Source organism: Hylaeus anthracinus, unplaced genomic scaffold (genome assembly GCF_026225885.1).
Source record: "Hylaeus anthracinus isolate JK02 unplaced genomic scaffold, UHH_iyHylAnth1.0_haploid 12001, whole genome shotgun sequence".
Classification (NCBI taxonomy): domain Eukaryota; kingdom Metazoa; phylum Arthropoda; class Insecta; order Hymenoptera; family Colletidae; genus Hylaeus; species Hylaeus anthracinus.
In genome coordinates, this window is record NW_026534348.1 from 21,271,807 (window position 1) to 21,299,727 (window position 27,921).

Sequence of the window (27,921 nt, forward strand, 5' to 3'; positions counted from 1 at the left end):
AAACAGTTTTCGATAAGTCATTGTCCAATAAAAATTGCCATTTGAATTTATAAAATGGAATGAAATTTAACATCGAATGAATAACTGCTATAGATTGTTTCTATTCGTTATCAATTATTCCAATAAAATCTTGCCCTGCTCTGTTGTACTACTGTCGTATATATTTAATCGATAGGTGTATCGCCAGAGTTGCATCGCTCTAACGTTAAGTACATCCATTCCGTTATGTTGGTACACGATTTATTTTTCAATTATGAGATAACAGATATTTTTATGCGTTAGATCACACGTTATCGATACACATAAAATAGATACATACGTTTAACAGTCACGTAACAAGAAATGAGCAAATTCTTATTTATATCAAAGTCTTAAATAACGAATACAAGGTGAACTTTTCATTCGTTATTGATGAATCCAAATTAGAATCATAGAATGAAATATTTCACCTATAAATATATAGCACTGTTCAATCGAATAAACGTCTCGAATATAGTGCTACTCGTATGAAAGTTTAATTAAATTGTACGAGGTATATTATAATTTAATTAAACCAATATACGGGTACAAAATATTCGTGATCTTTATTCGATCGTACAGTTTCATTTGCAGTTGTCCATTGTGAAATACTTCATTCTATAATGAAATTCATATAATTACGTTAAATTAGTTCATTCGCTATTCATTATTTGAATAAAGTCTTACCCATCTCTGCTAGTGTATAACGAGAGATGGGAACAATTCTTATTTGGTAGAAGTGTCGAATAATGAATAAACGATTTCTTTAACGTCCCTTTGAAAATTAGAATTTCAGTTATAAACTGAACTATTAATTTCACAAAGACAATTAAAAATTCGCAAGTTAAATCGCGCTTTGGTTTGACTTTATTCGTCATCTATTATTTCATTCATATTTAACCCGCCTCTGCAGGTAACGATATCGCGTTTTTTTATTCTCATTTAGTCCGTGTTCATTTCATTCGATCGAGCTGGTCGGTCGGTGGGAGAATATATATACATACGTTGTTTTTAGCAGGCCTAAAAACACTGCGCCGCTTTTTATCGCCGTGAGGGGTACTCGTCCCACCCCTATACCGCCATTTTAGCCTTTTGACCTCCATTTTCACCTCTTTTTCGACATTCGATTGGTATACTTGGTACGATTGGCACCAAATTCTATTTAAAGAATCTGTTAAAATCAGCGTGCGAAACGGTCGAAAATGGAACACTTTTATTATTAATAAATGGATATTGGATATAATACGCTGCTCGAGATAATTAGAGGATCATCTGTTCAAAAATGATTTTATCGTTCATTAACCTCTAAGTACATTACACATTGCTGCCTCGTATAGAGTGGCTATTTTTTAATCACATTAAAAGAACATTAAATACTTCATTGGTCCAATTAGCGTACTATTAAAATTCTTCCACCAGCTTTTCCAAATGCGGACCAATTCCTATAAGAATCGTTGTAGATAATACTAAAATGAATTTTATCGCGTTAAATAGTACATTCGAGCAACTTTTATAGTGTTTGTAGTATTTTCCATTTAAACACCATCGTTGCAATTTTATTAATTTATAATTATTAAATATGAATATTAAAATTGTTTAATGGTGATAACTTAATGGTTACTGTCTTCTATTTTTGTTGTTGTTAAAAGTGTTATTTAACGTAGTTGCATTTAATTCAGTATTATCCGCAGCTTTTGTTATAGAGCAAAAAGTAATTCTCATAAAATGCTGAAGGTGTTCTCGAAACTTTAAAAACTACGCGATAAAATGAATTTTAACGGTGTCGCACTCATAAATTTTCAAAAATAAATCTAGTTTAACGTTCAGCTCTGCATTTTATTATTTCAAAAAATACAAAATCAATTTAATCGAAGGTTGTACAAAATATTTCTTCCACAAATAAAATACTTAAACGTCACATTGAAATGATTGTTATGAAAACTGATTGTCCTCCATTGTTAATTTAATAACAGCTCAGGCGTAAATATCGAATATTGCCCATAAAAATGAATTCAAGTTAACTCATTAATTCATAAAATTTTTAAAAATGAATCTAGTTTAATATTCAACTTTGCATATTGTTATTTCTAAAATGCAATATAAATTTTATCGAAGGTTTCACAAAATATTTCTTCCATAAATAAAATACGTAACTGATATTGATATTCATGATTTTGCTCTACAAGAAACGAACATATATTTCTTTGCCTTGGTCTAATGGCGAAATCAAGGATTCTCCGTGAAACTATCGAGCGGTTTTTATCATGCACGTATTTCTGTCCACGAATTATTAAATAATTTATGACGTGCCGAGCCTGCCGCGATAGCATTAAATGTGCAACGAGAGCTGTTATCGTTTTATCATACGCTCTAACGACCTAACTCCTGACATTGGACGTCGTTTATTTTTCCCCTGTAAATAGTTTCGCTATGCGTCACTAATCTCCGTCGCGCGTTGTCGCCTATCACGATGTTTTCCATCGAACGTAACGCAAACTGCAATTTCACCTTCAAAAGCGACACAACGTCGTGCGCGAATAAAATCCTTGGAAATACTACACGAGATACTCGGATTTGTTTTTGTCAGCCGTGGTAAGGGGCAAATACGTCCGAGAAATAGTTTCTTCTGGGAAAAGTTTAATACATTGTACAGAATTCGCGTACCCAAGAAACACATTGTAAGAAAATATTATCGTTCATGGTTGATACTAATTGGAGTTTCCATGTTATCTTTTGGGTGAGAAACTCTGACGTTTCGCTAATACTGTAGCTAGATTCTTCGCACTGATATTTCTATAATACAGTGTTTTTCAATTTCTTTTAGTTTAAATATCTACTTTATCAGATCCATTTCTTAATTCGCCTCGTTTAATTTTTAGGATTTTAAAATTATAATATAATATAATAATCCCTTCAAAAATATAGAGTAGATTTACGTTAAACTTTAGTAAGACATAAACAAAGAAATTTGAAAGGAACAAAATTTAAATAACATTTATTACTTATAATTTTAACTTGACATACAAAATAATAAGATACATGAAATTTGAAGGTCTAATAAGAATATTGAAGTTGGTGATGTTTGCAAATGTTAGGCTATTTCTATGCTTAGCCAGCATTTGGGAAACAGCACTGAAACCCCATTAAACTAAATATGAAATTGGAAATACCATAATTAAAATGTATTAAATAATATATTTATGATTCGCCTACATTGAGAAACAATGATATGATAACATGTTATATTATCAATGAGTGATTTGATCCTTGAAGAAACTAACTGCAATGTTGGCGAAGCACCGGAAGCCTCGGTTAGTAGCAGCCATGAAGAATCAGGTCGTAAATGTCACAAATCTTTTGATTATCATTTAATATACTGAAAGATGCAACTATCATACTATACAATTTTTCATTTCATTTTAGAGGGTTGAATCTCGAAAGTCTCCCTTCGCTATTGTCCGTAATTCCGCCTGATTTCCCCCATCAATGTTTACCAATCGTTCACCCGGAAGTATTTCATCAATGAAAATATTTCTGCATTTATTATAAAAAGTATTAGAAACGAAGAAGTCCCCGTGTTCTCGTCACTTCCGCCCCACCGCCATACTGTATCCTACTTGTTACCAAAGAAGATCGCCACGAAAGAATTTCCAGATTTAAATCACATTTTGCCGATTTTCTCGTGAAGCGATCTTTCGCACGATTTTTCTGACAATTGTTCGGGCTTTTTTGATTCCTACTTTCTTGCATTTTCACGTTACCTCATAGGTTACCACTTACTACTTGTAGAGAAGTTAATGAAGACGTTGCTATCGTCGAAAATGTCTAAGGAAAGTGACTCGTCGCCGACACGAATAAATCGGACGAATAACAAAACAATGAACGTTTATTTAAATTGCGACGATTAACGAAAAGAAAATTTTCGAAGCGCGACCATTGAAAGCCGATTCACACTGCGACACGTCGAATCTCGGCAACGACACGCTAAAATTATATAGAAAAGACTCAAATTATACTAAATCTATTTATAATATTATATTCCTGTTATAATAATATTTGTATGCTACACAAATTAAGAGGCTCCTGTATGAAATATTATTATAATCAATATCGACACCTATATACATATATTAATATTATTAATATTGTATTTATATTATATATTATATGTGTATAATAATATTAATATTATCAAATATATTTATGATCTCCGTCAACGATACAATACATCAGCTGCTCTTTATTACTGCCGCTTGGTGAGGATCGGCTTTATATTTTGGATGAAGGAATTAATTGTTCGTTTTCAGGCATATTGGTGAACAATGCATGAGATTTGAATAGCAATTTATTATTATTAGGACTCGATCGATCAAGAATGATAGGTGTAAAATTCAAATCGTGCACAATGAAATATTCCATACCAAAGGAGAATTATATTTCTAAGAGATTAACTTGGAAGTGTCTAAATAAACGGGATAAACAATTTTACTCGCTGTAAGCAAAATTATTGTTCAACAAACGCGTACTACTAATGTATAATTAAAAATGTTTAAATATATTGGAGCTTCTGTAGTTGCAACGATGTCTTTTTAAAAATTAATGGAGAAGGTGTTGTAATAAATTATAGGCATTTTCTTCGGTACGTGACGATACCACACAGATATACATAGATTAGTAACACACAAGATGTTGCGATAAATTATATTCTAAGGATGTAACAAACAATTGTAACGTTTAAATGAGCAGTATCATGTACGTAATCTGTTTGTTTAAAATAAATACCCATTAAGTGTACAAAAAGAAAGATTCCGATTTATACTACGAAGTATTAAAAATACACCTTGAATTACATTAAGTACTTTGAAACCGTCATTTCTTAATTTCTCTATTAATTATTTTCGATTAACATATAAGTAATTAGCGTGATTAATGTGGAGAGAAATTATTTTTTTATATAAAAGTAAGGAACTCAAAGAAGTCGAGCGGAAAATTTATATTTAAATTCCTATGTACCATATGATTTATTTGAACGCTGTCCAGCAGATGTCACGTCAGTATGTTTAAATGCCTAACGTCGATGTTTGTGTTTTCGACGAGTCGTCGTGGATTATTAAAATTATTATTTCGTATCCTTAATCTAAAAATTTCTGATACATAATAATTCTTTTTCGGAATTTGGTAAAATTTAATTTGAATTTTCACCCATGGGAAAACGATATTATTGCGCTTATTGTGACAGATCCTTCAAGGATGACACAGAAGCTAGAAAAAAACATCTTTCGAGTTTGCAACATGCAAAAAATCGCGCAGACCATTACAAGATGTATAAAGGTGATTATTTAGTAACTTTGTCGCTTCTAAAATGTTTAAAACAGCTACTCGTTTAAATAAATTACGAACGTAACCTCAAAATAATCATTATTGTTTCTTTGGAATTAATCATGTAAACAGTGTAGTTTATTACTTTTTATAGACCCGGAAATATTATTAAGAGAAGAATGTTCAAAAACTCCGTGTAAACGTTATTTAACCACCGGTGATTGTGCATTTGGTCTTGGATGCAGATTTTCACATTATATGCCTTCTATGATGTGGGAGTTACAACGGCTTGGTAATAATCATGGTTACTTTTAAAGAATAGAAAAGGTAGTATACCATATAGTTACACGAATTTTATTTACAGTGGATGCAAAGAAGCAATCGAGATTGCATTATGCACCTGAAAATGGTTGGCCAAATCCTGATGACATTATCAAAGAATATTTTGAAACTAATGCAAATTCAACTAGTACGGATGAACCTAATTATCCTACATGGTATAGGCCAGTAGAAATGCATGATTATGCAATGTTACCACTGTCTTTATGGCCTATTACACCAGAAAGCTTGGCGAATACTTCATCCTTCAGAGAATGGGGTCAACAGTCATAAAATTATTATTAATGGTTTTAAACCTTGATACTGATTAAAAATAAAATAATATATAAGTTGTAAATAAATGTACATACTTTTCTAAAATAAAAGATGGAAAATATAATAATAAGCTAATCTTTATTCAAACTAGAAGTTATTTGGAGACTTATTACCAAGTCCATCATAAAAGTAATAAAATTCAAGATATTAAACAACTAATGATTTCTCACAAAGCTATTTTTCCTAATAGATTTAATGACATTTAAATGAGCAGTTGTACAATGGTACAGCATGAAATATCAAACAAAGCAATATTTAGTGTTTAATGTTTCTAGTTAATAGTTTCGAAGATATTTAATCTTGTTCTTTTTGTAACAGTGATAGTGTGGCATAGTCTAAAGAGTTTCAACCGTAATACAGTTTTCTTTTATGCATAGGTCTAAATCCTGTCAATAATTTGAAGATCTATATAAATGAAATAACTGGAAATAAAACTTCAGCTTTGAACTAGTAGACTAGTAGATATTAATTTTAATTATTGATTTGAATCTGTGTGTAGTACAAAATTTATTTGAGTTCATTTTTCAAAGTTCTTACCATCCCTGTGGTTCTACTTCTAACCTCCCCATTTCCAAATGTTAATTTACTATTTCAGCTAAATATAATACAGTCATATATAGTATATAATATATATAAGAAAGAATAAAGAAGGCGAATGTTGTAATCAGACAGGTATGGGGAATAGAAGAATGGAAGTTCAAAGGGGACTTTAGAAGAAGGCTTCTAATGTTTGATAGTCTGGTATTGGGAGTGATGCTATATGGGGCGGAGGTTTTTGGATGGAGGGAGAGGGCAGAGTTGGAAAGGGTACAAACAAACTATATAAGGTGATGTCTAGGTTTGGATTTCTGTACACCAAAATACATGATTCTAGAGGAAACAAAAAGAAAGAAAATAAGAATCAGGACAGGGATAAAAGCTTTAAGATTTGAAGAGAAGATTAGGAATGCAGTCGGCAGGGAGCTGTTAAAGGAATGGCTAAAGGAAAAGGAGACAGCGGCGGAGGAGACAAGAAATATCAAAGAAAGGATGGATTACCTGAGAAGAATCGGATATAATCAAGCAGGAGTCGAGGAGTTAAGAGAAGGAGAGAGAGATGTAGTGAAAGAGGTAAGGGAGAGAGATATCCAAGTGCAAAAACAAGTGCAATACAATAAGATAAAAGAGGCAACATATAACAGCAGATATAAATACATTGTAACAGCACTATGGCCAGAGTATTTACATAAAACAGGAAAGGGAGATAATCAAAAACTTATAGCTAGGATAAGGTGTGGGAATTTAGAAGAGGGAAACAGATATTGGCTGAAAGAGGAGGACAGGAAGTGCGGTTTGTGCAAATTGGAAAAAGGGATGCAGAAACACCTCATAGAGGTCTGCCAGGAGTTAGAAAGCGGAGAATTAAAAGAGGAAACGTTGGTAGAGGGGAGGGTGGATGAGAGAGTAGCAGAGTGGGTAAAGAAGATTGAGAAGAAGAGGAAGGAAAGGAGTGGGCAGTAAAAAATGTAAAATAGAAAGAGACCAAAGTTAATGTTAAGGGTAGTTCAAGGATTCGATGTATGTAGATTAAGGGTTATTAATTTTAAGAGTAGTATGTAACATATTGAGTATGGTGACATGAGTGAGGGTGTATATGGTTTAGTGGATTGTAATCCAAGTCCACTTCAGGGCTTAAAAGCTGGACTAAAAACTTTATCTATCTATCTATATATAAGAAAGAATGATCAATATACTACAAGAAACATAAATACAAAATATTATTATTGAATTAAGAATCAAACACTGTCGATTACATCAAAAATCACTGTTGCGAAGAGTCCTAACAATATGACAGGTTCAATTATAACTTTAACTTTGTACGACTCCTTAACTACGTTTTGGAGTTTTCCAAAATTATGTATTAGGTTGTCCAGAAAGTTCGTACCAATTTTTAAGAAAACTTTAAAGGCACATTTGAATTGTAATATATTTTTGTATATATTAATGTATTTTATTGAATTACATAGGTACCATTTTATTCCACAACCTTTCCACCTTTTAAGGGATGTACATATATATGTTATTTGTTTTCAGCAATTTCGATATATTCAGGACTGCACCACCTATCAAAAATCGGGATGGACTTTCCAGAAAACCCAATATCTTCGATAATTCAAGCCAAACCAAACATTGTCACTGTTCTCATTTAAATGCCTCGTTTAAATGTCGGCGGACTCATTAGAAATGCTTGTCAACGTTCCCTGATTATATCGACGCACCATCTTACGAGGCAACTATGAATCAGCCTCGGCGCGGATCGGATCTCGTCGGTAAGTTTCGTGACTACCATCTGTCCTCCGTCATCCCCTCCACCAATCACCGGTCGGAAAGGCAAGCACACAACGAACCCCTGCACACCGTCATACAGTAGCGAAGCACCCGTTGCCACGATAGTTTGGCGTTTTGGCGTCGTGTTCGGCGCGCCGCCGTGTCAATTTCAATTTGAAAAACAATAACTAGTGCCGAGATTGGAGTTGGATACTGTGATCGCGATTATGAGATTGATTCGATCGCTCGGCTCGTGTGAATTTTCGCTGGTGTGCCTCTCAGAAGACGTCGAAAGTGTTTGAAACCGTTCAGTGCATCGGCACGGCGGGACGCCGGCCCTCGATCCACCGACTGGATTTTCGATCGGAGCTTCGGATCATCTCCATCGCACCGGTAAGTTTTAACAAAGGTGTTTCATTTCTTAGTTCCTAAACGGGACCAGTCATCGAACCACGGTGTTCTTGTCCGGAAATTAACGCGAGAAGTCGAGTCTTGGACGTCCCGTGACTTACTCCAAAGTGTAAACTTTCAACTATAGATCCGCGAATTTTTATACGCAGTCGCGAAGATATAGTAAACACGATACAGCGAGTCTCCCGGTTACGCGGGTTCTGTTCTCACTTGTGACCTTATACATATCCAGAGTTGAGTGGATTTGCATTTGGTTAATGAGTAATCGTCGAAACGCGATCTAGATTAGATAAATATTAATGAATATTGAAAGGGTATGGGATAGATGAAGTTTAGTGTTATATGTGATCTTTTTTGTGATACAAAAGTTTAACAAATTTATATAAACACCATTAATATCGTAGAAATACGATAAATACCATAAGGACTGTATAAAAATGATACATTCTACACAAATATACAGTGGGTGTAGAAAGTATTCGTACACCGATCAATTTCCAAAAAAACTGTGTAAAATTGTAGATTATTAACTTATTTTTTATAAACAATGACATTCTACATGTTCTAGGAAATCTCTAGAATAGATAGATTACCAAAAAAATAGCTATTTACGTAAGTTGCGAAATTAATAATAAAAAACCAATTAATCGATAGAAATGTTGAAGCAATAAGTATTCGAACAACTGTTTAAAAGTACTTTCCTGGAAATTTGATGTTTTCTAATTCGCACGGAGCAATAAACTAATGTGTTCACGTTACAAACTCTGCTGTAAATGGTTCGTCATAATAATCGTTCAAATACTTATTACTTCTATACTTTTACCCACTTTTCGCCTTTTTTTGTTAATTTCACAAATTATATTAACTAGTAAATGTTGTTTGGACTATATCTATCTTAGACACTTCCGAGAATATGTAAAATATCATTGATTCTAAAAAAGGAAGTTAAGAAACTACAATTTCACACAAAAGTTTCTTGGGAAATTGATCGGTGTACGAATACATTCTACACCCACTGTATATGCTTCCATATTTATGTTAAACGAACAGAATGTAGTCCGTAAAAATGTTCAATCTGCGGATAAATCGTTATAAAATATTTTTCTTCGCGATTCGTTATTTCATTCATGTTTTGCTGATTTTTAACTGTTTTGAAGTAAGAAGAAAGTGCACAAGGTACAGCGCAGCGAATTTCTCGACACCTGTGGCGTCAGAGGAAAAATGCTCCGATTTTCAGAGACGCTAGATTGCATATGTAAACAGATAATGCGTGTGGTTTTTAACGGTCACGCCTAAGTTTAACCTGACAGGTATGAAGTGTCATTCAAATACAAATCGTTCTACGGTTCAATGCTTTGACGTGTCTCCACGGTTACGGGGGCGATTTAAATACAATCGATTGTCTTCGATTGGTTTGCGCAACGGGACAACATTATCGTTGGTAACGATGTATATGTAGTATCGAGTTATTCGAAATAGGTTTCGTTTAAGATACACTCAATCGGAGCGTTGTTCGGCTTTAGTACATATACAGAATAACGTGAGGCTAATTTAGGAAATATTTGTTTTGGAAGTAACAACCAACTGCAACTGAATGGTTTTTATTTTGTTAATTCTGACTAAGACTAATATTACTTTAATTACTTTAGTGATTAAATGCGTAATTTTACATTGTAAAACAGAAATTTATATTAAGCAGACGTTTAAATCTATTATTAGATGCGATAAATATATTGACAAGTTGATAAAGTATACATATATCTTACAATAAATGCAGTTTTTCCGTGGACTCCAAATATTGTCACGCATCATTTTTACACATGACATGTTAGTCAGAGTTAATTAATTAACATTTCACTTAGCTCTTTTAAGGAAATTACTCATAAATAAAATATAAATGTAGCTTAATCTTATACCTTGAAGGAGTCAAAATTAAGTCAAAAATAAGAGATAGATAAGAAAATTATCGGTGAATTAAAAATTCGTTTGTTATTATATATATATAGATCCATTGTAAATTTAAGTCACTAGACTTACATTTTAAAAGTCTTCGCCTTCCAATCTGTCGACAATTTGAATCAATAAAGATTATTTATATTGACCGTGCGTTGTCCATAAATTGATAGGTTTTATTAGTATTTAGCTGCACATGCATATATTCTTTATTGCATGCTATCCTTTGTTCATAATCGCTGTTCTCTGCAGCCAAATACTAAATTAAACTTATCAATTTATGATGAATATGTGGTTAACGTAAGTAATCCTTATTGATTGTAATCATCGATAAAATTCAAAAACATATTGGCTTAAATTTACAAGAAACTAATAGGACCAACAATATTTTTAGAAATATTGTAGTTATGGCATTAAAAACAAAATTCACCGAGATGGAGTATCCACATTTTATGACAAAAAATTAATTTTTTTTATTATGTTTTGGAACGGTGAAATATGTGTTTCGAACCGAATAGTTTGTGTAATAAAGAAACCGTTTCCCTTCACATGAATAGGGGACCTGCGTTAATCCTGCGAACGTGCGCCATGCAAGACCATGTGGATATTCGATTCGCATAACGTGCTGAAAGCTGAGGAAATTATTTAGCTAGTATATTATGATACATTGGGGAATTACAACATAAGTGTCCATTATTGGATAACATTTGTCGTGGAATTAATTTGTAATGTTACTAAAATTACGTTTATCGATGATTAGCCAGATTCAGTGTTATTATTACAGTATATTATGGGCGATAATACTTCACGATGACTATGTGCCATATTTCCTCGTGCGTGCGGTGTTAAAAATTGATGTTCACGAGTCATTATAACAAGGGAAATCGATTGGTACTTGCACATTATGATATCCTTTGGTAATATATGCATTATCAAGAATGCGATAACGCGCTGAAATTGATTTTAGTGACGCATTATTCTCGTATTACTTGCCGTGGATATTCCTGTTACGTGTCAGTATGCTTCTCTGAATATCGCACTTTCTTTTCCAATTAAATTGTAATATCTATTGTTTTTAATAGAAAATAATTAAATTAAATAACTTCCTTCTCAAATTACGCAATGACAGAAATTTTATTTTCTATATTTACATTTAATTCACATAGTAAATTGGGGGTAAGTATAGTATATTAGGAACATTCAAATCAGAAAATAATTAATAAGGGAGATGCAATCTATATTTTGTTTGATTTTAGTATATCAGAGCAAATATTCAAACTAAAATTTTGAAAATACGTTTTCGGATTTATTAAATATATCAACAAATAATACTAATTTTATATTAGTATATATTTATATATATACATATATAGTATGTATATAGAGTGTATATAAAAAATGTAGATAGAGTATACATTGTATAGAACGTATACAGAAACCACACGGAATTGAGTTAAATTTTTATCTAGATAAAAAGTTCGAGTAGCAAGTAATAGGTAAACGATAATTTGTCAGTTTCATGTTAAATAAAAATTAGAATTTCCATGAAAAAATTGAATATTTCATAGTGGATAAATGAATAAGTATCACGAGCACATTGCTAATACGTTGACCTCATATCTGGATAGCGCAATTATTTACATTTAAGTGAATATATACGCAGAGTATTATCAGTACTATATTATGTAAACGATAACCATAGATAGGAAGAATTACTTAATACGTTGACCGCCATGACAGTCACATATAGGTGACGAATTCTTTCCTCTAAAGGACTAAAAAAATTAATATTGAAAGGTGGGTCACTCGTGTGAAAATGAGTTCCTTGCACTCATTCGTCAATTCGATCTAAAAATTGCAGTGTATAGTTTGAAACGTAATCGCAAAAATCAGAATTGATTTATAATTTTTGATCTATCCATGTTTCTTGAGTGTAGACTAAATATCTAACATAAGAAATTTTAATTACATTTGATCTTACAATTCATTGTTGCCATTTAAAAATAATTAGTACAATGATTACTGGTGAATACAAGAATTTATTTACATTTCTTTAACTAGACCTGTTTGTTGGGCATATACAGCGGGTGTAGAATGTATACGTGCAGCGATTAATTTCCTAAAAAACTTTTGTGTGAAATTGTAGTTTATTAACTCCTTTTTTTTTACAATCAATGATATTTTACACATTCTCGAAAATCTCTAAGATAGATATACTCAAAACAACATTTACTAGTTAATATAATTTGTAAAATTAACAAAAAATGTGCGAAAAGTGGGTAAAAGTATAGAAGTAATAAGTATTTGAACGATTCTTATGACGAACCATTTAGAGCAGAGTTTGTAACGTAAACACATTAGTTTATTGCTCCGTGCGAATTAGAAAACATCAAATTTCCAGGAAAGTACTTTTAAAAAAGACTTTAATAGAGGAATTGAAGAAGATCCCATTTCTAAAAACTAATAATTTAGTTAATTTAATGCTTAGAAGAGTTGCAATAATTATAAAATCAAAAGGAAATCCCTCGAAGGAAGTATTATATACTTGTAAATGAATGTAAATCCCTGTTTTTTTTTTAATGAAGTTTTAAACACGAAATAGTTGTGCGAATACTTATTGCTTCAACATTTCTATCGATTAATTGTTTTTTTTTTTTCTTAGTTTCGTAACTTACATAAATAGCTATTTTTTTTGTACTCTATCTATTCTAGAGATTTTCGAGAATATGTAGAATGTCATTGTTTATAAAGAATAAGCTAATAAATTACAATTCTACACAGTTTTTTTGGAAATTGATCGGTGTACAAATACTTTCTACAGCCACTGTATATTCAACATTTTATCTCGAAAATAACTGATAATTGATTTTCACACGAGTGTCCATCCTTCAACTTGAGTGATACGAAGGAAGTACTCAATAGTACGAACAGTGAATCGTAGATATTACTTGACCGATATCGTTTTCGTATATCGGCGCACACAGTGTTGTTGCAAAAATGTTAAATGTAGTGTGACGAACCCGATGGCAACGACCTGCCGCCGTAGACGAGCCTACGTTCAGTGGCGTCACGAATCTTTTGCGGAGGGTTGTGACCTTGCCGATATGGGGAATAATCGTGCGTTGGACTGTACAGGACGATCGCCCCCGTGAGTCAGTTTCCCGATCGATTTCACGCGTGCATGTGCACTCTCGAACGGTCCATTGTCGCATTCTGCGCGACGCACAATAGGCTTGTCTATTTTCGAGCAGCTGCGCAGCCCTCTCGCGGAACAATGCGAACCAGAGCGCGCAAAACCGGTCGATTTTCGATCATACTTCTCGTAGACGTTATCAAACAACAAACTAGACGGTCTCGATAACGCCCATGCATCGATGGACCGATGCTTGCGCATTGTTCCTTCATATTTAAGCGCGGTGGCTTGATAATCGCGCACAATGCTTTCAAAATTCAAAAATTTGATGTTTCCAATTTTTGCGTTCTCTTTTTAGGTATAGAATTACGTTGCAAAAATATCCATCTCATAAGCATAATACATTTTACATATTTAATCGATATTAAAGTTTAATTTACTTTTTTATTTATGGAAGTAGCAACGCTGACGACAAAATTTGCTTATATCGATGCATATTTTGTATAAATTTAGTTGATATAAATTATATTATATCTTTAGCAGGTTTATATTACCCTTAACAGGAACAGCAATGCTTGAAATATTAATATAAAATTATTGAAACTTATTCTCGATGAAAAAATGTTCCTAATTTATTGCTCTTATTACCAAAGCAATATTTCCTTCCTCTTACCCAACAAATAATTTAGAAAATTGCCGTTGTAAATAATAATAGGTTCACTGTCACTACTGGTCGATAATGGATTTAAAAATATTGGATCAACGCATTTTTAGTGCTTGTGTGCAAATGATTATGACGTACTTTTAGGAGTTTTTTCATTGCTTTTTAAAAATTAGTCACTTATGAGTTATGAAATATTTCTCTATTTAGTCATTTCTCAGTAAAATAACTAAAAAAGAAGTTTTATCTTGTTATTTTTAAAAACAACATATGAATAATTATAACATAAAAAAGTGTGTTTAAGGTTAACGAGGTGAAGAGTCTCGAGTCGCTGAATTTTATTATGTTAATTCTAACTCACGGTAGAGTTATTTTGTTACGAACAGTTAGTGCCCATGTTGCGTTGGAAAGGAACATTTAATATTGAAAACATTGCTTAAATGAATATAGAATTATTTATAAATGATTTAATTCATTTAGATTTTATTTAATTTCTTTAGATATGTACAGATTTTTAAACGAGGTACATACTTAAAAAATGTAATAGTATACCTTATATATTTTTATTATTAACACTTTGTCGATCAGTAGTCTAATAATCGTCATTTTGCAATGGCAACCAATATTTTGTCATGTATTATTGATTGTGAGATAGCATTGTATGAATTGTGAAATATTATATACATTAATAAAAAAAACGATTCTAATAGATAAGATACGTATTATATAATACTAATGTTATAAAAATAAAAAATATTATCGAATTTAAATACAAATCCAACCGCTATTGGTCAGTAAAGTGTTAATCATATATTTGATTGTATACTTATTAAAAATACAGATACGTATAAATACATGTATATAATTCGATGTCGTGATATGGGGTTTTTGTCGATTTTTTTCTATTTAAAAAGTTATTTTAATTCTTAGTGATATTTCTGTTTGAATGTTCGATTTTAGAAATGACGATAAGCCTTATGGACTACCCAAGTACAATAATACTAACTGTGTTTAAAGACGAGTTCGTAGGCAAACGATCTCGAATCGAAACTAATTCCTACCATGACGTAGGTAATACAATGTGTTCCCCTTTGTCATGCTCTAGTATCTAATCGACAAATAATGTTCACAAGGACAATACGCAAGCAATCTTTACATTAGATTGATGAAGCACTAAAAATGAACAAAATTTGGTTTCGAATTACAAATTTCTAATAACAAATAAAAGATAAACAACCGTCTTCATTATTACTGGTTAATTAAAAATTATAATTCAAATTTTGGAATAAAATTATGTACCTTGTTGAATAGTGAAAACTGTATCCGTATAACTGTTAGGTCAAATGATTGAATTTCTATATTTTGGTTTATTACTACTACACGTACGTATTTTCCCCAAAATGTGTGCCAATTAATAATCAACGAATGAATCTACTTCTTTTTATTCGATAAACTGTTTCTCCTCTGCTTCTGTTTACATTTTCATCTGGATTTTTAATCATAGACTCCAAAATATGAAACTTCAATAGAAAATAATTAAAATTTAGAAATAATTGAAAAACCGTTAATTTATTCGTCGAATAAAATAATCTTTGTTCGTTGAATGCTTTTACTTCGATTAACCGTGTTTATCCTATATTTGCCAAGAATATACAGACAAGTCTGGTTATTCATGCCCTTCGAGTAACAGATAGTACTTTTATTTGATATTTTAGCTAAATAAATGTTGCATGTAGATAATGCGTGTCTCTGTCCGTGGTTTGCAACAGCGAGCACGGTTTCAAAGATTCGCATTGTCTCTGATCTTTCGCTGAACACGACGAACACAAGAGCTGCTAAAAACGAACCAACCAGCAATTTAACATCATTTATTTCTATTGCCTTTTATGCGGGCTATTGCGTCACGCGATTCCTCCGCCCTTTATCGCACTGCAAGTTACACTGGACAGCGCGGGATAGCGACCGTCTTGCAATTTTTACGAGGTGTCAATCGCGAGGCAATTTCCGAAATTGCCAAACATTGAGATCGATGGACATTCGAATCGTCGAGAGCTCCTTATGTTGCTTCGGTCGTTTTGCTTGGCGTTGGATGTTGATTATGCGTCATTGTTATGTGCGATCCGATACCGGATCGAGCACGTGGTTATCGTAATTGATAAAAATAATCGTTGATAGAAATATTTGTGTAACTTGGTACGTTTGATAAGGTACGGGTTTACTTTTCATTCGTCGGTTTAAATGTTTGTTGTGGACTTAATATTATTAGTAACTTTATATAAGTTTAATCTTTTGGAGTTGTAGATTTAGTTACAATATTTACAATTAACTTTTTTTTAATTTTTTGGAGATATTCAAGAAGATACTGTTTTACGAAATGTAGTTGAATGTCGTGTACTTTTTGTGCAACGAATTTGAGACAAATCGACAAATTAATTTTAATTTACCTTAACATTGAAACTACCAAGTCGGTCAATGTGATCCATGTGATCCATGAGAATTATTGTAGCAGAGAATTAATTTGAATGAAAAATTAGTTTACTCCTACTCCCTTTAATAACAAAGATATAGTTCTATGTATATTAGCTAATTTAGTATTTTTTTCTATGAAAGTAGCAATGCATACAAAAAAATTGCCAAAATTACTACTTATTTTCCATAAACTTAGATAATATGAATTATATTACATCCTTAACAAGTTCTTTATATTCTGAACAGGTCTATCAATTGATATACTTGAAACGATAATTGAAAATGATTAAAATTCATACCTGATGAACCAAAAGTTTCTACTTGGTTGTTCTTATTACTAAGGAAATATTTCCTTTTTCTTACTAAAAAGTGATTTAGAAAAATGGCAATGTTAATAACAATAGGTTCGACATTGCGGCTGGTCGACAATGGAATTCAACGAATTTGTCATTTCAACGCGTTTTTAGTAAAAATGTTTACGAGGTACTTTTAGGAATCCTTTTGTTTATGATTCGTATAATTAGTCACGTAACAGTTTTTGACATTTTTTTTCGTTTCTGTAATTTCTCACACTACCAAAAATGAATTGTTACTTCGTTATCTTTTTGAATAGTGTAGGAATCATTATAAAATATAAATATGTATTTATTTCATTAAACACACTATTATTCATATTAAACATACATAAGTATTGTATGTAATATTAATGTATTACTATATTTTATTTTATTAAATATATTATATTAATGGGGCCAGAAATTAATGCCGTTTTTTTTACATTAAATTCAAACAAATAATATTTATAACAAGTTCTTATTTTTGATCACTTATGTAATTGCCCTCGTTATCAAAAACCATTAGCTATCTAGTGTGCAAATTTCCAATATCTAATCGACAAAAATCAATTGGCATACAATGAGCTGATAAATGATAAACAAGTATTGACATTCACACAAATGACATTACTTTCTTCGACATTAATGGTCCTCTTAATAATTAAATATAGATCTAAAATAATTAAAACAATTAAATAGTTCATTATTTTACTACATACAATATTACATAATACATTGTAATATACAGCAAGGCAGAAGAGATTTAGCGAAACTTTGAATCGACGAAGCTCCACACGGAAATGTATTTTCATAGATCTCTTTAATTCCGTTGACGCGAAACGTCGAGAGTGAAATTACGAAAGTGAAACTAGGGTGGGTTCGTCTGTAAAAAGTGAAATGTGACATCCGTTCGGATAATTCAGAGACTCCAACCGGGACTGGAAGTTGGTGTATCCTGGGAACGATATACGTGACACGTTCCGGAAGAGCTAATAGAATTTGCGCAGACAGCTTTGTTTTCCTTTTCCGCATTTAAATAGACGAGCGTGGAATTTCGCAATCTGTGCAAGAAGTTTCGCGCGTGTTCCTTCAATCAAATAAATTACTTTCATCGTTTCTCCGCGACGATTTTCGAAACGTTAGACAAGACAGCTTGTGCAAGAAGCGGTCGCAGATCGACGTTTACCGCGAAGTTAACGACCTTCCTTTCCCACCATACGTTAATATAGCGCAGTGAATCTCGTCGAGGACATTTAACTCATGTTCACCGATAAGACGTGGCTTCCGCGGCAATCGGGTATTAAATATATGAATATCGTTTATATCTATCGCCTGGGACCCGATACCTTCTTATCTCTTACCGATTTCAACTCGTACTATTCTTTTTCCACGCGTGGTCCTGAATCTGGCATTCTTTCTCAGGGGTTTGAACAGCGTGTCTCGTGTGTTTCAAGTTATTTGAAGAGATAAAAATAAAACCTTTTATATTCACGTATTTTAATAGTCCAATAGTATCTATTAATTGATAAAACTACCAAATTAACACTTAACTATTTCACACAAAACTATACCTACTTTGATAACATTAGTTTACAAAATAAAAAAAAAATGTACATTCAATGCCACAATTTTTTTCTTATGTATTTTGGCCTACTAAACCCGAAAATCGCAAGAAACAATTTTTCTATAGATACGTTTTTTTTATATGATGTTTTGAATTTTTTTTCGATTTTTTTCCGACATATCTTCACATTTTAGACCATATCTCGAGTTAGAAACATCCGATTGGATCGCACAAGACGCCATTTTGAAGGTCATCGAATTTCCAACCATTGCTTTTCACATTATTTTCCAATCGGTTCGATAGTTTCAGTGTTACGAGCCAATATATACGAGAAACTTTGATTTTTTCGGCTAAAATGGAACACGAATATTTCTTCCATCGCCATGGAAAAATAGAAAATGTCAAATTATGTCCAGTTTCTTATTGTTTACGTATAGATCGCACTTTTACGAAGCAAACAAGCTTTTGTTGAAGAAAATCTATGGATAAATACCGGAGTTAGGAACAATTGAGTAACATTACAAAAATCCCAATTTTACTCTGTTTTTGTATTTTTTTCCTATTTATATAGGAAACATTTATTTAATTAATTTGGATTAGAAATAATTTTGGTCTTTACTTTGTTTTCTGTTATTCGTTGGGTTCGTTTTTCTGATGAGGAACCAAATGTAGTCTCCCAACATTCTTTCATCCCAATATCCTTGGTAGCGCTGCTCAATAGTTTAGGGCTTCTGGCTCGGCAGAGTACGAATTATAAGAAAGTTAAAGAAAGTTAAGGAAAAAATCAAAAATTTATATAAAAAAACGTATTCATAGAAAAAATTTTTCTTGCAATTTTCGAGTTTAGTAGGCCAAAATACATAAAAAAAAAATTGTGGCAGTGAATGTACATTTTGGCTGTAAACTAGAGTAATTAGAGATAGGAGGGCCAACCTAATTTGTCAACCAAATTAATTCTATGTTACAAGAATTGTCCTTAAAAATTGTGGTAAATGCATTCTTAATAAATTTAAAGTTTGGAGTTTACATAGGTCAAATTTGGTTGGCTTTGGTACATTTTTTATTAATTTAATTTTAGGTTATAAAAGGTTTTTCAAAAGAAACCTTATATAAGAGTCCCTATAATTTTTAGGATTCTGCCTTTCAATAAAAAATTTCATTTAAAATAAAAGGAAATTCGATATATTCCATAGTATTTGTATTTCATTAAATAAAACAGAACCCTGAAGCATCTTTGGAAAAGCCTTTAATTTGTTGATTAATCTTTCGAATTTTGAACGTATTTCATAACAAAAATATCGTTCGAAATATCGTTACCTGTAACTCCACTTTTCGCTATGTACCACTAATGTCAAATTATTTGTAAATTTTTTCAAAATATGCCTCTGTTTATCGCGAAATATAGTTAATATAAAATATATCACTTAACATATTAAAAAATAGTCTTGAAGATACGTGTGGGTTATTACATGCTTTATAAGCACATTATTAAAGCAGCATGATTCCTGTTTGGACATTCTTTAACGAAATGGCTCCGAGTGCAAATGGTTAGTACACAGACATAGACATACACGAATTAACATATATAGTTTAACGGCAATGTTATACTAATTTTATTACTTGTGCCTGTTTATGCCTATTTGTGGCTGAACAATACAGTGCACAATACTGACCATACAAATGCAAAGGGTTAACAAGAAACCAAACTTACACGGTCTTTGCAACGCGAAGATATTGCATTCGAATAGATTTAAACATATTTATACTTAGCACGCAGTCATGACGGATGGTTACGAATGCATTTAATCAAATAGTCTTCGTAGATTGTAACTTACCCCAATTAAAGCAACGAATAAAGATTGATAGGGTCAGCGAGGATTCAATATGCTCCTGCACACGTGTTTGCCTTTGTAAATTGCGTTTCGCGCAAAGGTCAATTCCTTTCGATCCAAGATCCACCATCTCGCGCGCTGGTAGAAAAATGATCACGTTGACCGCCACTGTTTTTTAATTTCTTTAATACGACCGGGATCGCACAAAGGTCTCGACGCATGTTAGGCGAATTAAAATCAATGACACCTTGCACAAAGCGTTCGTCGAGTTAATCTAAATTGCATTATATATGGGCGAAAAAGTCAACGTCTCGACACATCGTACATTTATTATCTTTGATACATTTAATAATTGTAAAAGATTGTTTTTTCTTTTTTAGTAATACTAATTTTTTCAATTTTATTCTAGATATAAGTACACATTATTATAATTGAACGTGTAAAATGATGTTTAAGTGACCACTATGACAGTCATAGTTTATTCTTAAAAATATATAATATAAAAATATATTAGGTAGACTGGAAGGTAATGTCGTTTCTTTTATATTAAATTCAAATAAATTTTTAATAAATTAATAATAATCGTCTTCGTTATCAACAGCCTTTTGCCATTTAGTGTCCAAATTTTCAACGCCATATCGATAAAAATCAATGAGCTGATGAGTGATAAACAAGCATTTAAAATTGCACAAACGACATTACTTTCCAGTACATCTAATATTATGAATATATAAACTAAAATGATTGGCTTGGTGAGATATGTTCAAACTTATAATGTCTCTGGTATAAAACTCTTTTCGATAGAACTAATGCACAACAAATTTATTATTTTATGTTTACCATTTATATTACACGATTTTTGTTATGGTTGTTAAGCTAATATCAACTCATATTCCAACTGATTTTAACGTAATACCTTTCTTTAAAAAAAGAATTAAAAATCATATACTTCCACGAGATTTGCACCATTTACATTTAAACATCATATGAAGTTCGCCATAGTTCTAGTGTTTATTATAATGTTGATTCTATCAGGTATTTTATGGTGTTTTCTTGATGTGTCTGTGAGAAATTAGAGCAGTTTCTGGTAGAATTCTCTTCTTTTGGCGTCGAAATTCGAATTTTCTACATGCGTGTAAGATTTTATTACAACATTCGTAGTAAGGTGATTTCTTCTTCAGTGTTCTTCAGTAAGAATTCGTACATGATTCTGTTCTCAGTCGCCACATTAGCGTTTTCTCCTTTCTATTCGATCCATTTGTCGAAATTTCTTGATAAAAGTTCTTTGTTACAGTGTGTAGATTACTTTATTTTATGAGATCCAGATTTGGTTCCATTATTTCTATCGTATTCAATGATAATATTACTGTTCCTCTGGCGTGGATATTCACTTTTTCGTTACCAGTAATTCCTTAGTTAGATGGAGTTCAGATTATAGTGTAGGAGTCTCTACGAAAAATAAGGCACAGAGATTCGAACCCACGCTCCTCGGATCCACAGTCGACCGCTTTTCCTACACGACCAATTCCTGACCCTCCGATTTGTATTCTTGTTTGACTCATTCTTGGATACGGGAGGCGCGATACTGCAATAGTAACATTTTTGTTTATGCGACTAGTTCCGTGGTCCATATAATTTTGATAGTTGCATTTTTCTCTCTAAGCTTAGCTTGGTTTATGAAACATTCGATAAAATTCACGCTATGAGTGGTTAAGGGTGTATTATCGCCTAGAAGTTTGTTTTTTCAGTAATTTTTAGGAATTAATTTTGCGAAAACTATCAAACCTACAGTACCAGGATTTTTTATGCATAATAAAACACGTTTCAACTAACAACACAAATTTTTATGAAATACTTCATTGAAATCTATACAAGTTATGCGCTGTTATACAGGTTGTGGCGTGAGATGCACACTGTTGCGGTTCTAGTCGTCTGAGACAGAGAAACAAATATTTTCTCAATCTATATGAATGTAGTTATCGTCTGATCTAGACTTAAGTACTAAATTTTTTATCGGAATCGCAGCTGTTTGAAAATTAAGGTTTAATTTTCCCGGAAAATTGTCAAGTAAAATATGAAAGCAAGGTTAAAATATTCAAGCTATCGGTATAATTCTAGTTCAGACTATAAGTGATGGTGCCTTCGAAATGTGTGTAAAACCAGAAGTCAGTTGGTCCACTAGTTTTTGAGAAAATCGTGCGCCCGACTTGAAAAATGTCGTTTCGAGAAAAACGCGGTTAAAGTTTGCTGTACATTTAGCACTAATACTGGTGAACAGTCTTTAAGCCTCTGTAACTATGAGAGCTCTACGAGTTTCAAATTAATATTTTAGAGGCACTTTCTCAAAACCCCAAATGATAAGATAATACAAAAAAAAAATCGAATTTTTGAAGTTTCTAGACGCTAATACCCTTTTGCGTACTTTTTCCTTGCGAACTAAAGATAGCAACCCTCACTCACCTCTGGCCCGAAGGGAGACGCACCGCGAATTCAAATAGTCGGCGTACGCGTTGCTATTATTACTTTAGCGTCAGTTCTCGTAATTATTACAAGTATCATCGTGCGGCCGTAAAAGCGAACGCTCATTAAATCACTCACGAATTTTTACCAATATCCATAAATCACGCGATTCGAACGCGCACGGCCTCTCCTGCATAAATATGCATGTGCATTCGACGGCGAACGAACGCGTCTCGTGTTCAAACCTGTTCGGTAAAGAGCTGAAACCGCACAGTAACGGTTATTGACAGATTTCACCGCAACGAGCCTGGAGGAAAGAAAACGGGGGTGGCCTGATAGTTGGAACTAAAAAAAGAAAGGAAAATCAACAACGGTGGATGTAGTAGTAACGAGCCATTTATTATTTCTGTTCAACGTTTCCGACTGGTCGCTTTGAGTCGCCGTCAACTATCGAAATGAGATGATGGAAATTGAAGAGAAACAATTTTGGATGATTCGAGGTATGAACAGGAAGAAGTATCTTGTTTTCTTTAATCTATGTAGATTGTCCTCTTTTGGTTGGTTGAGATAATTAAATGGGAGTAATAAATGGTTTTTCAGGACAATGTTTAATAATGCATTTATTGAGGTGTGCTTTTTTTTCTTTTTTTATTCAATTTTAGTCTTTCTTACTAGGTTATTCATGTTTTGCTGTATGAGTTATCAAGTTACACCAATGTGCTATTTTTTAAAACGAAAAATATGTTAACAGACACAACTTGGAAGTTAAATAATCACTACCCAGATAGCACCGGATGTCCTATGAACGTACAGACAACGTACAGAAAACGTTCTGGGAATGTCCAGCACCGGACATTCCATGGACGTACATAAGACGTTCCTGTTCCTGTGCTATCTGGGTATACAGTCATTATTTAATATTCGCAACAGAATATTTTTTTCCGTAGATAAAACACATATTTGTCTAATATTCGCAATAGAATATATGTTTAAACATGTAAAACAAAATGTTTATTCAATATTAGGAATACAATATTTTTTGTACATATGAGATGTAATATGTATGTAATATTTGGAACTATTCAGAATTACCTAGTAAATTAATTCTTCTAACTTTTCAAAAAAAAGTTCGAGTCATTTAGACCAATTTCAAAAGAAGGAATTGTGTTTTAAAAAGTGTCCAAATATTAATGCGAGTTACTATATAAGCCTAAAATATGAGTCGGATTAGCAAAGGTGTTTATGGGTAAGTGAGGAAGCAGGTTGCTCAGTCAGCGATCACTGGAAAAACAAAATAGTCAATATCTCAACTCAAAAATCCAAAGACCTCTTTCCACAAATCAATAGCGCATTCAGACAAAAAGAGTACAGTACCATAGACAACCTAAAAATTCACTCTACCGCAAACGAAATCATCCAAATATCAAACATTAACACCCTACCGCTCAAAAAAGACGACAATGACAACTTCATCATCTCCGACCCAATAGATAAAATAAACATAATAGGTGCTCACTTTCAAATACTCTCAAAACAACTCCATGGGTAAAGTCAGTCTCACAAACATCATAAACCATAAAATAAGCATCCTCAAAAACGAAATACACAGACATCATCACCAACGCAACTATATGCAATTTTTCAACAAACAACCCTGCAGACGATTCCAACGAACTACTTATCCCTCCAAACTACTTTACCTCCCACACTAAATTAGTCTCAACAATTAAAAAACTCAACAGTAAAAAATCATCCAGCTTTGACCAAATACCAAATATTGCCTTAAAAAACCTATCACCAATGTACATCCAACTCTACACAATACTGTTTAACAACTGTCTCAATTCAGCCCACTTTCCATCTCAATGGAAAACACCGAAACTAATAACACTAAAAAAAAAAGGAAAAAATGGTAACGACCCAGCAAGCTACAGGCCAATAAGATTACTCCCGAACATTAGCAAAATATTTGAAACTCTTCTATATAACGCGATAAACACTCACTGCGTAACCCAAAAAATAATTCCAGAAATTCAATTCGGATTCCGCTTCAAACACTCCACAATCCATGCCATAACAAAATTCACATCAGACATTTGCTGGGCCAGAAACGCAGGTGACTGCATCGGAGCGTGCTTCATCGACCTAGAAAAGGCTTTTGACACTGTTTGGCTCGACGGCCTATTCTACAAACTAATAAAAAAACAATTCCTAAGACACCTCATCAAAATCTTGTGAAACACCCTCCACAACAAAAAGTTCATAGTTGCAGAAGCAGACAATACATCCTCTAAATCCTTCTTCATAGTCAGCGGCCTCTAAGAAGAATCTGTAATCTCACCTATCCTATTCAATATCTACACCAGTGATCTCCTTCACATGTTTGAATTAAACAACAGCCACACATCCATCAACAAATCAGCAATAGCCTTCGCAGACGATCTCCTCATCTACGTAAGAGACAATAAACCTTCACAAATTAAAATCGATCTTCAAAATCTCTTCGACGAAATACAAGATTATTTTCAAACCTGGAAACTCAAAATTAATACACACAAGTGTGAATCCATTCTATTCAGACAATACATATCAAGACACTCAGAAGCAAACTCAGACGTCCGAGCCAACTCAAAAAAATTCTTCCTTCACGCAACCAACAGCATAAACATAAAAATTCCACATAAACACACAGTAAGATACCTTGGAATCTTCATAGACTTAAATCTCAATTACACAAACTACATCAAAACCCAAATACAAAATCTCAATTACACAAACTACATCAAAATCCAAATACAAAATCTCAATTACACAAACTACATCAAAACCCAAATACAAACAGCTCAAAAAGCCTTCACAATTCACAGAAAACTCTTTTACTCAAAAGATCTACACAAAACAGTAAAAATCTTGTGCTACAAAACATTAATCAGACCAATTCTTACTTACGGTTGCCAAATATGGTTTAATGTAAGTGCCAGCAACATGGAAATGTTAAGAAACTTTGAAAGAAAATGCCTGAGAGCCTGTCTGGATAAATATAGAACTCCTGAATTCAACTACACCAAATATATCAACAATCATCAACTCTATGAAGAAGCAAATACAATCCGGATAGACATATTCATACTGAAAATCATCAGAAACCACTGGTCAAAAATCCATACCATTACATCAAATACTCTCATAGCCCACTCACTTTTTTCAAACCCGCAATACTTCGAAAAAACCAAACAAACAGGATACACCCCACCTGAAGCCTTTGTTTACTTAGATGAACAGGGCCTCATACAAAACACGAACAACCTCCCCATCATATACCACTACAACAGAAAGCCATCTAATAAAAGAATATTATACGATAATGACATTAACAGCAACGATGCCAACCTAAGATTCTCCATAACTCTCTCCCTTATAGATAAAAAATATGATCACAGAAAAAACACAAAAAAATTCTGGTGGCTTACACCTAACGCATTATATATAAGCTATATATAAGTCTTCCTACTTAAGTCTAAAAATAAATTACAAACAAAAGAAGGAAAAAAAACATAGCATAAGTGCTCGGCTAAACCCATCTTCTTCCTTTCCCTCACTCACCCTATATTTTCTCGTTATGTCTTTTTCTATCTCTTTTCCACACTAATATAGTTTTTTGTTAGCCTTTTTTTGTATTATTTAGAATTAATAGTATAAGTTATATTGTTGCTTTATATGAATTAAACACCCTTTCCATTAAGTGCAACAATCGCGAAACCCAAAGAGTAGTCTACGCGTACCCGAATAGGGTCTTTAGTCTGTATTATAACTCATAAGACACATTGTTCCTATTTTTTATAATACGTTTTAAGGACACCTGTTAACCATAATTATAAATGTTTGTATATAATTAAGAGGCTTTAATAAACGTATGTTACAAAAAAAGGGGGAGCAGGTTGCGTTGTAGTTCGAAAATCATGAGCTCGAATCCCCCCGGAGGTAAATAAAAATTGAAAGATTTGTTCGTCGTTTTCATGGAATCCAGTTACAAGAAATAAATACAGTTAACTAAAGTCTACCAACAAATAAAAGAAAATATATAAAATTAAAATTTAATTTTTTTTTAAATCTCAATTTGCAAAATTTATTCAACATTGTCCAAATATTCAATACACACATCTTCTAAACATAAATTTCATTTTAACGTTCATTTCGATCGTTCGGAAAATGTTTTGGGAATGTCCACACCGAACGTCCCAGGAACGTACAGAGAACCTTCTGAGAATGCCCACATCGGAGCTTCGTGAAGTTGGTACCCCCAAATGCAAATATTGATAAGAATGAAATTGCATTTGTTTGCCCACGATTTGTCCATGTTTGTCCAACAAAAATTTTCATTTGTCTATCCCCCCCCCCAAAAAAAGTTATTAAAAAAAAAATTTTTTATTCAGCACCCCCATGAAAATTTTTTTTAGGCTTCGTAATGAAGTTTGGTTGTAAGCGATTTGTCCACGTTTGTCCACCAAAATTTTCATTTGTCCACCCTTCAGAAAAAGGATTCACTTCAATTAAGGAGGAGATGCAGCGATTCGCTCGGTTGCGGATCATTTGTCCTCATTTTGTCAATTTTGTTGCTAATTATTTATGTCTCCGCAGAACCACTAACGTTATTCGGTTTTTCAATGAAAGCTTTCGTTTGTGTAACCCTTAGGAAAAGGTTATGCATAGATTAGGAAAATGTATTATCGCTATTTACACTTACGTATCATGTTTATCATTTTAATAATTATTAAGGTGAATATGTAAGTGGTAGATACCGTTGG

The 27,921-nt window shown here is 32.7% G+C and overlaps 2 protein-coding genes across 2 annotated transcripts in view; both read left to right on the forward strand.

The window, feature by feature from the left end:
- The first annotated feature begins 5,033 nt into the window (after nucleotides 1–5,033).
- Nucleotides 5,034–6,071, forward strand: LOC128891281 (zinc finger matrin-type protein 5). Its single transcript, XM_054150699.1, has 3 exons — nucleotides 5,034–5,349; nucleotides 5,492–5,629; nucleotides 5,702–6,071. Exons 1-3 carry the CDS (start codon nucleotides 5,223–5,225, stop codon nucleotides 5,947–5,949), a joined length of 513 nt encoding a protein of 170 aa, XP_054006674.1. The 5' UTR covers nucleotides 5,034–5,222; the 3' UTR covers nucleotides 5,950–6,071.
- A 2,327-nt stretch (nucleotides 6,072–8,398) lies between these two features.
- Nucleotides 8,399–27,921, forward strand: part of LOC128891198 (homeobox protein 2-like) — a 182,561-nt gene continuing 163,038 nt past the window's right edge. The window contains exon 1 of the mRNA XM_054150515.1: nucleotides 8,399–8,691. The gene's annotated coding sequence lies outside the window, so the exon portion shown is untranslated. The remainder of the gene's footprint in view (nucleotides 8,692–27,921) is intronic.

Excerpts from the sequence above, each read along its gene's own strand:
- LOC128891281 (XM_054150699.1), top strand. The coding sequence starts at position 5,223 with ATGGGAAAACGATATTATTGCGCTTATTGTGACAGATCCTTCAAGGAT. Across the intron at positions 5,350-5,491 it reads CCATTACAAGATGTATAAAG|ACCCGGAAATATTATTAAGA; the intron begins GTGATTATTTAG and ends TACTTTTTATAG. Across the intron at positions 5,630-5,701 it reads GTGGGAGTTACAACGGCTTG|TGGATGCAAAGAAGCAATCG; the intron begins GTAATAATCATG and ends TTTTATTTACAG.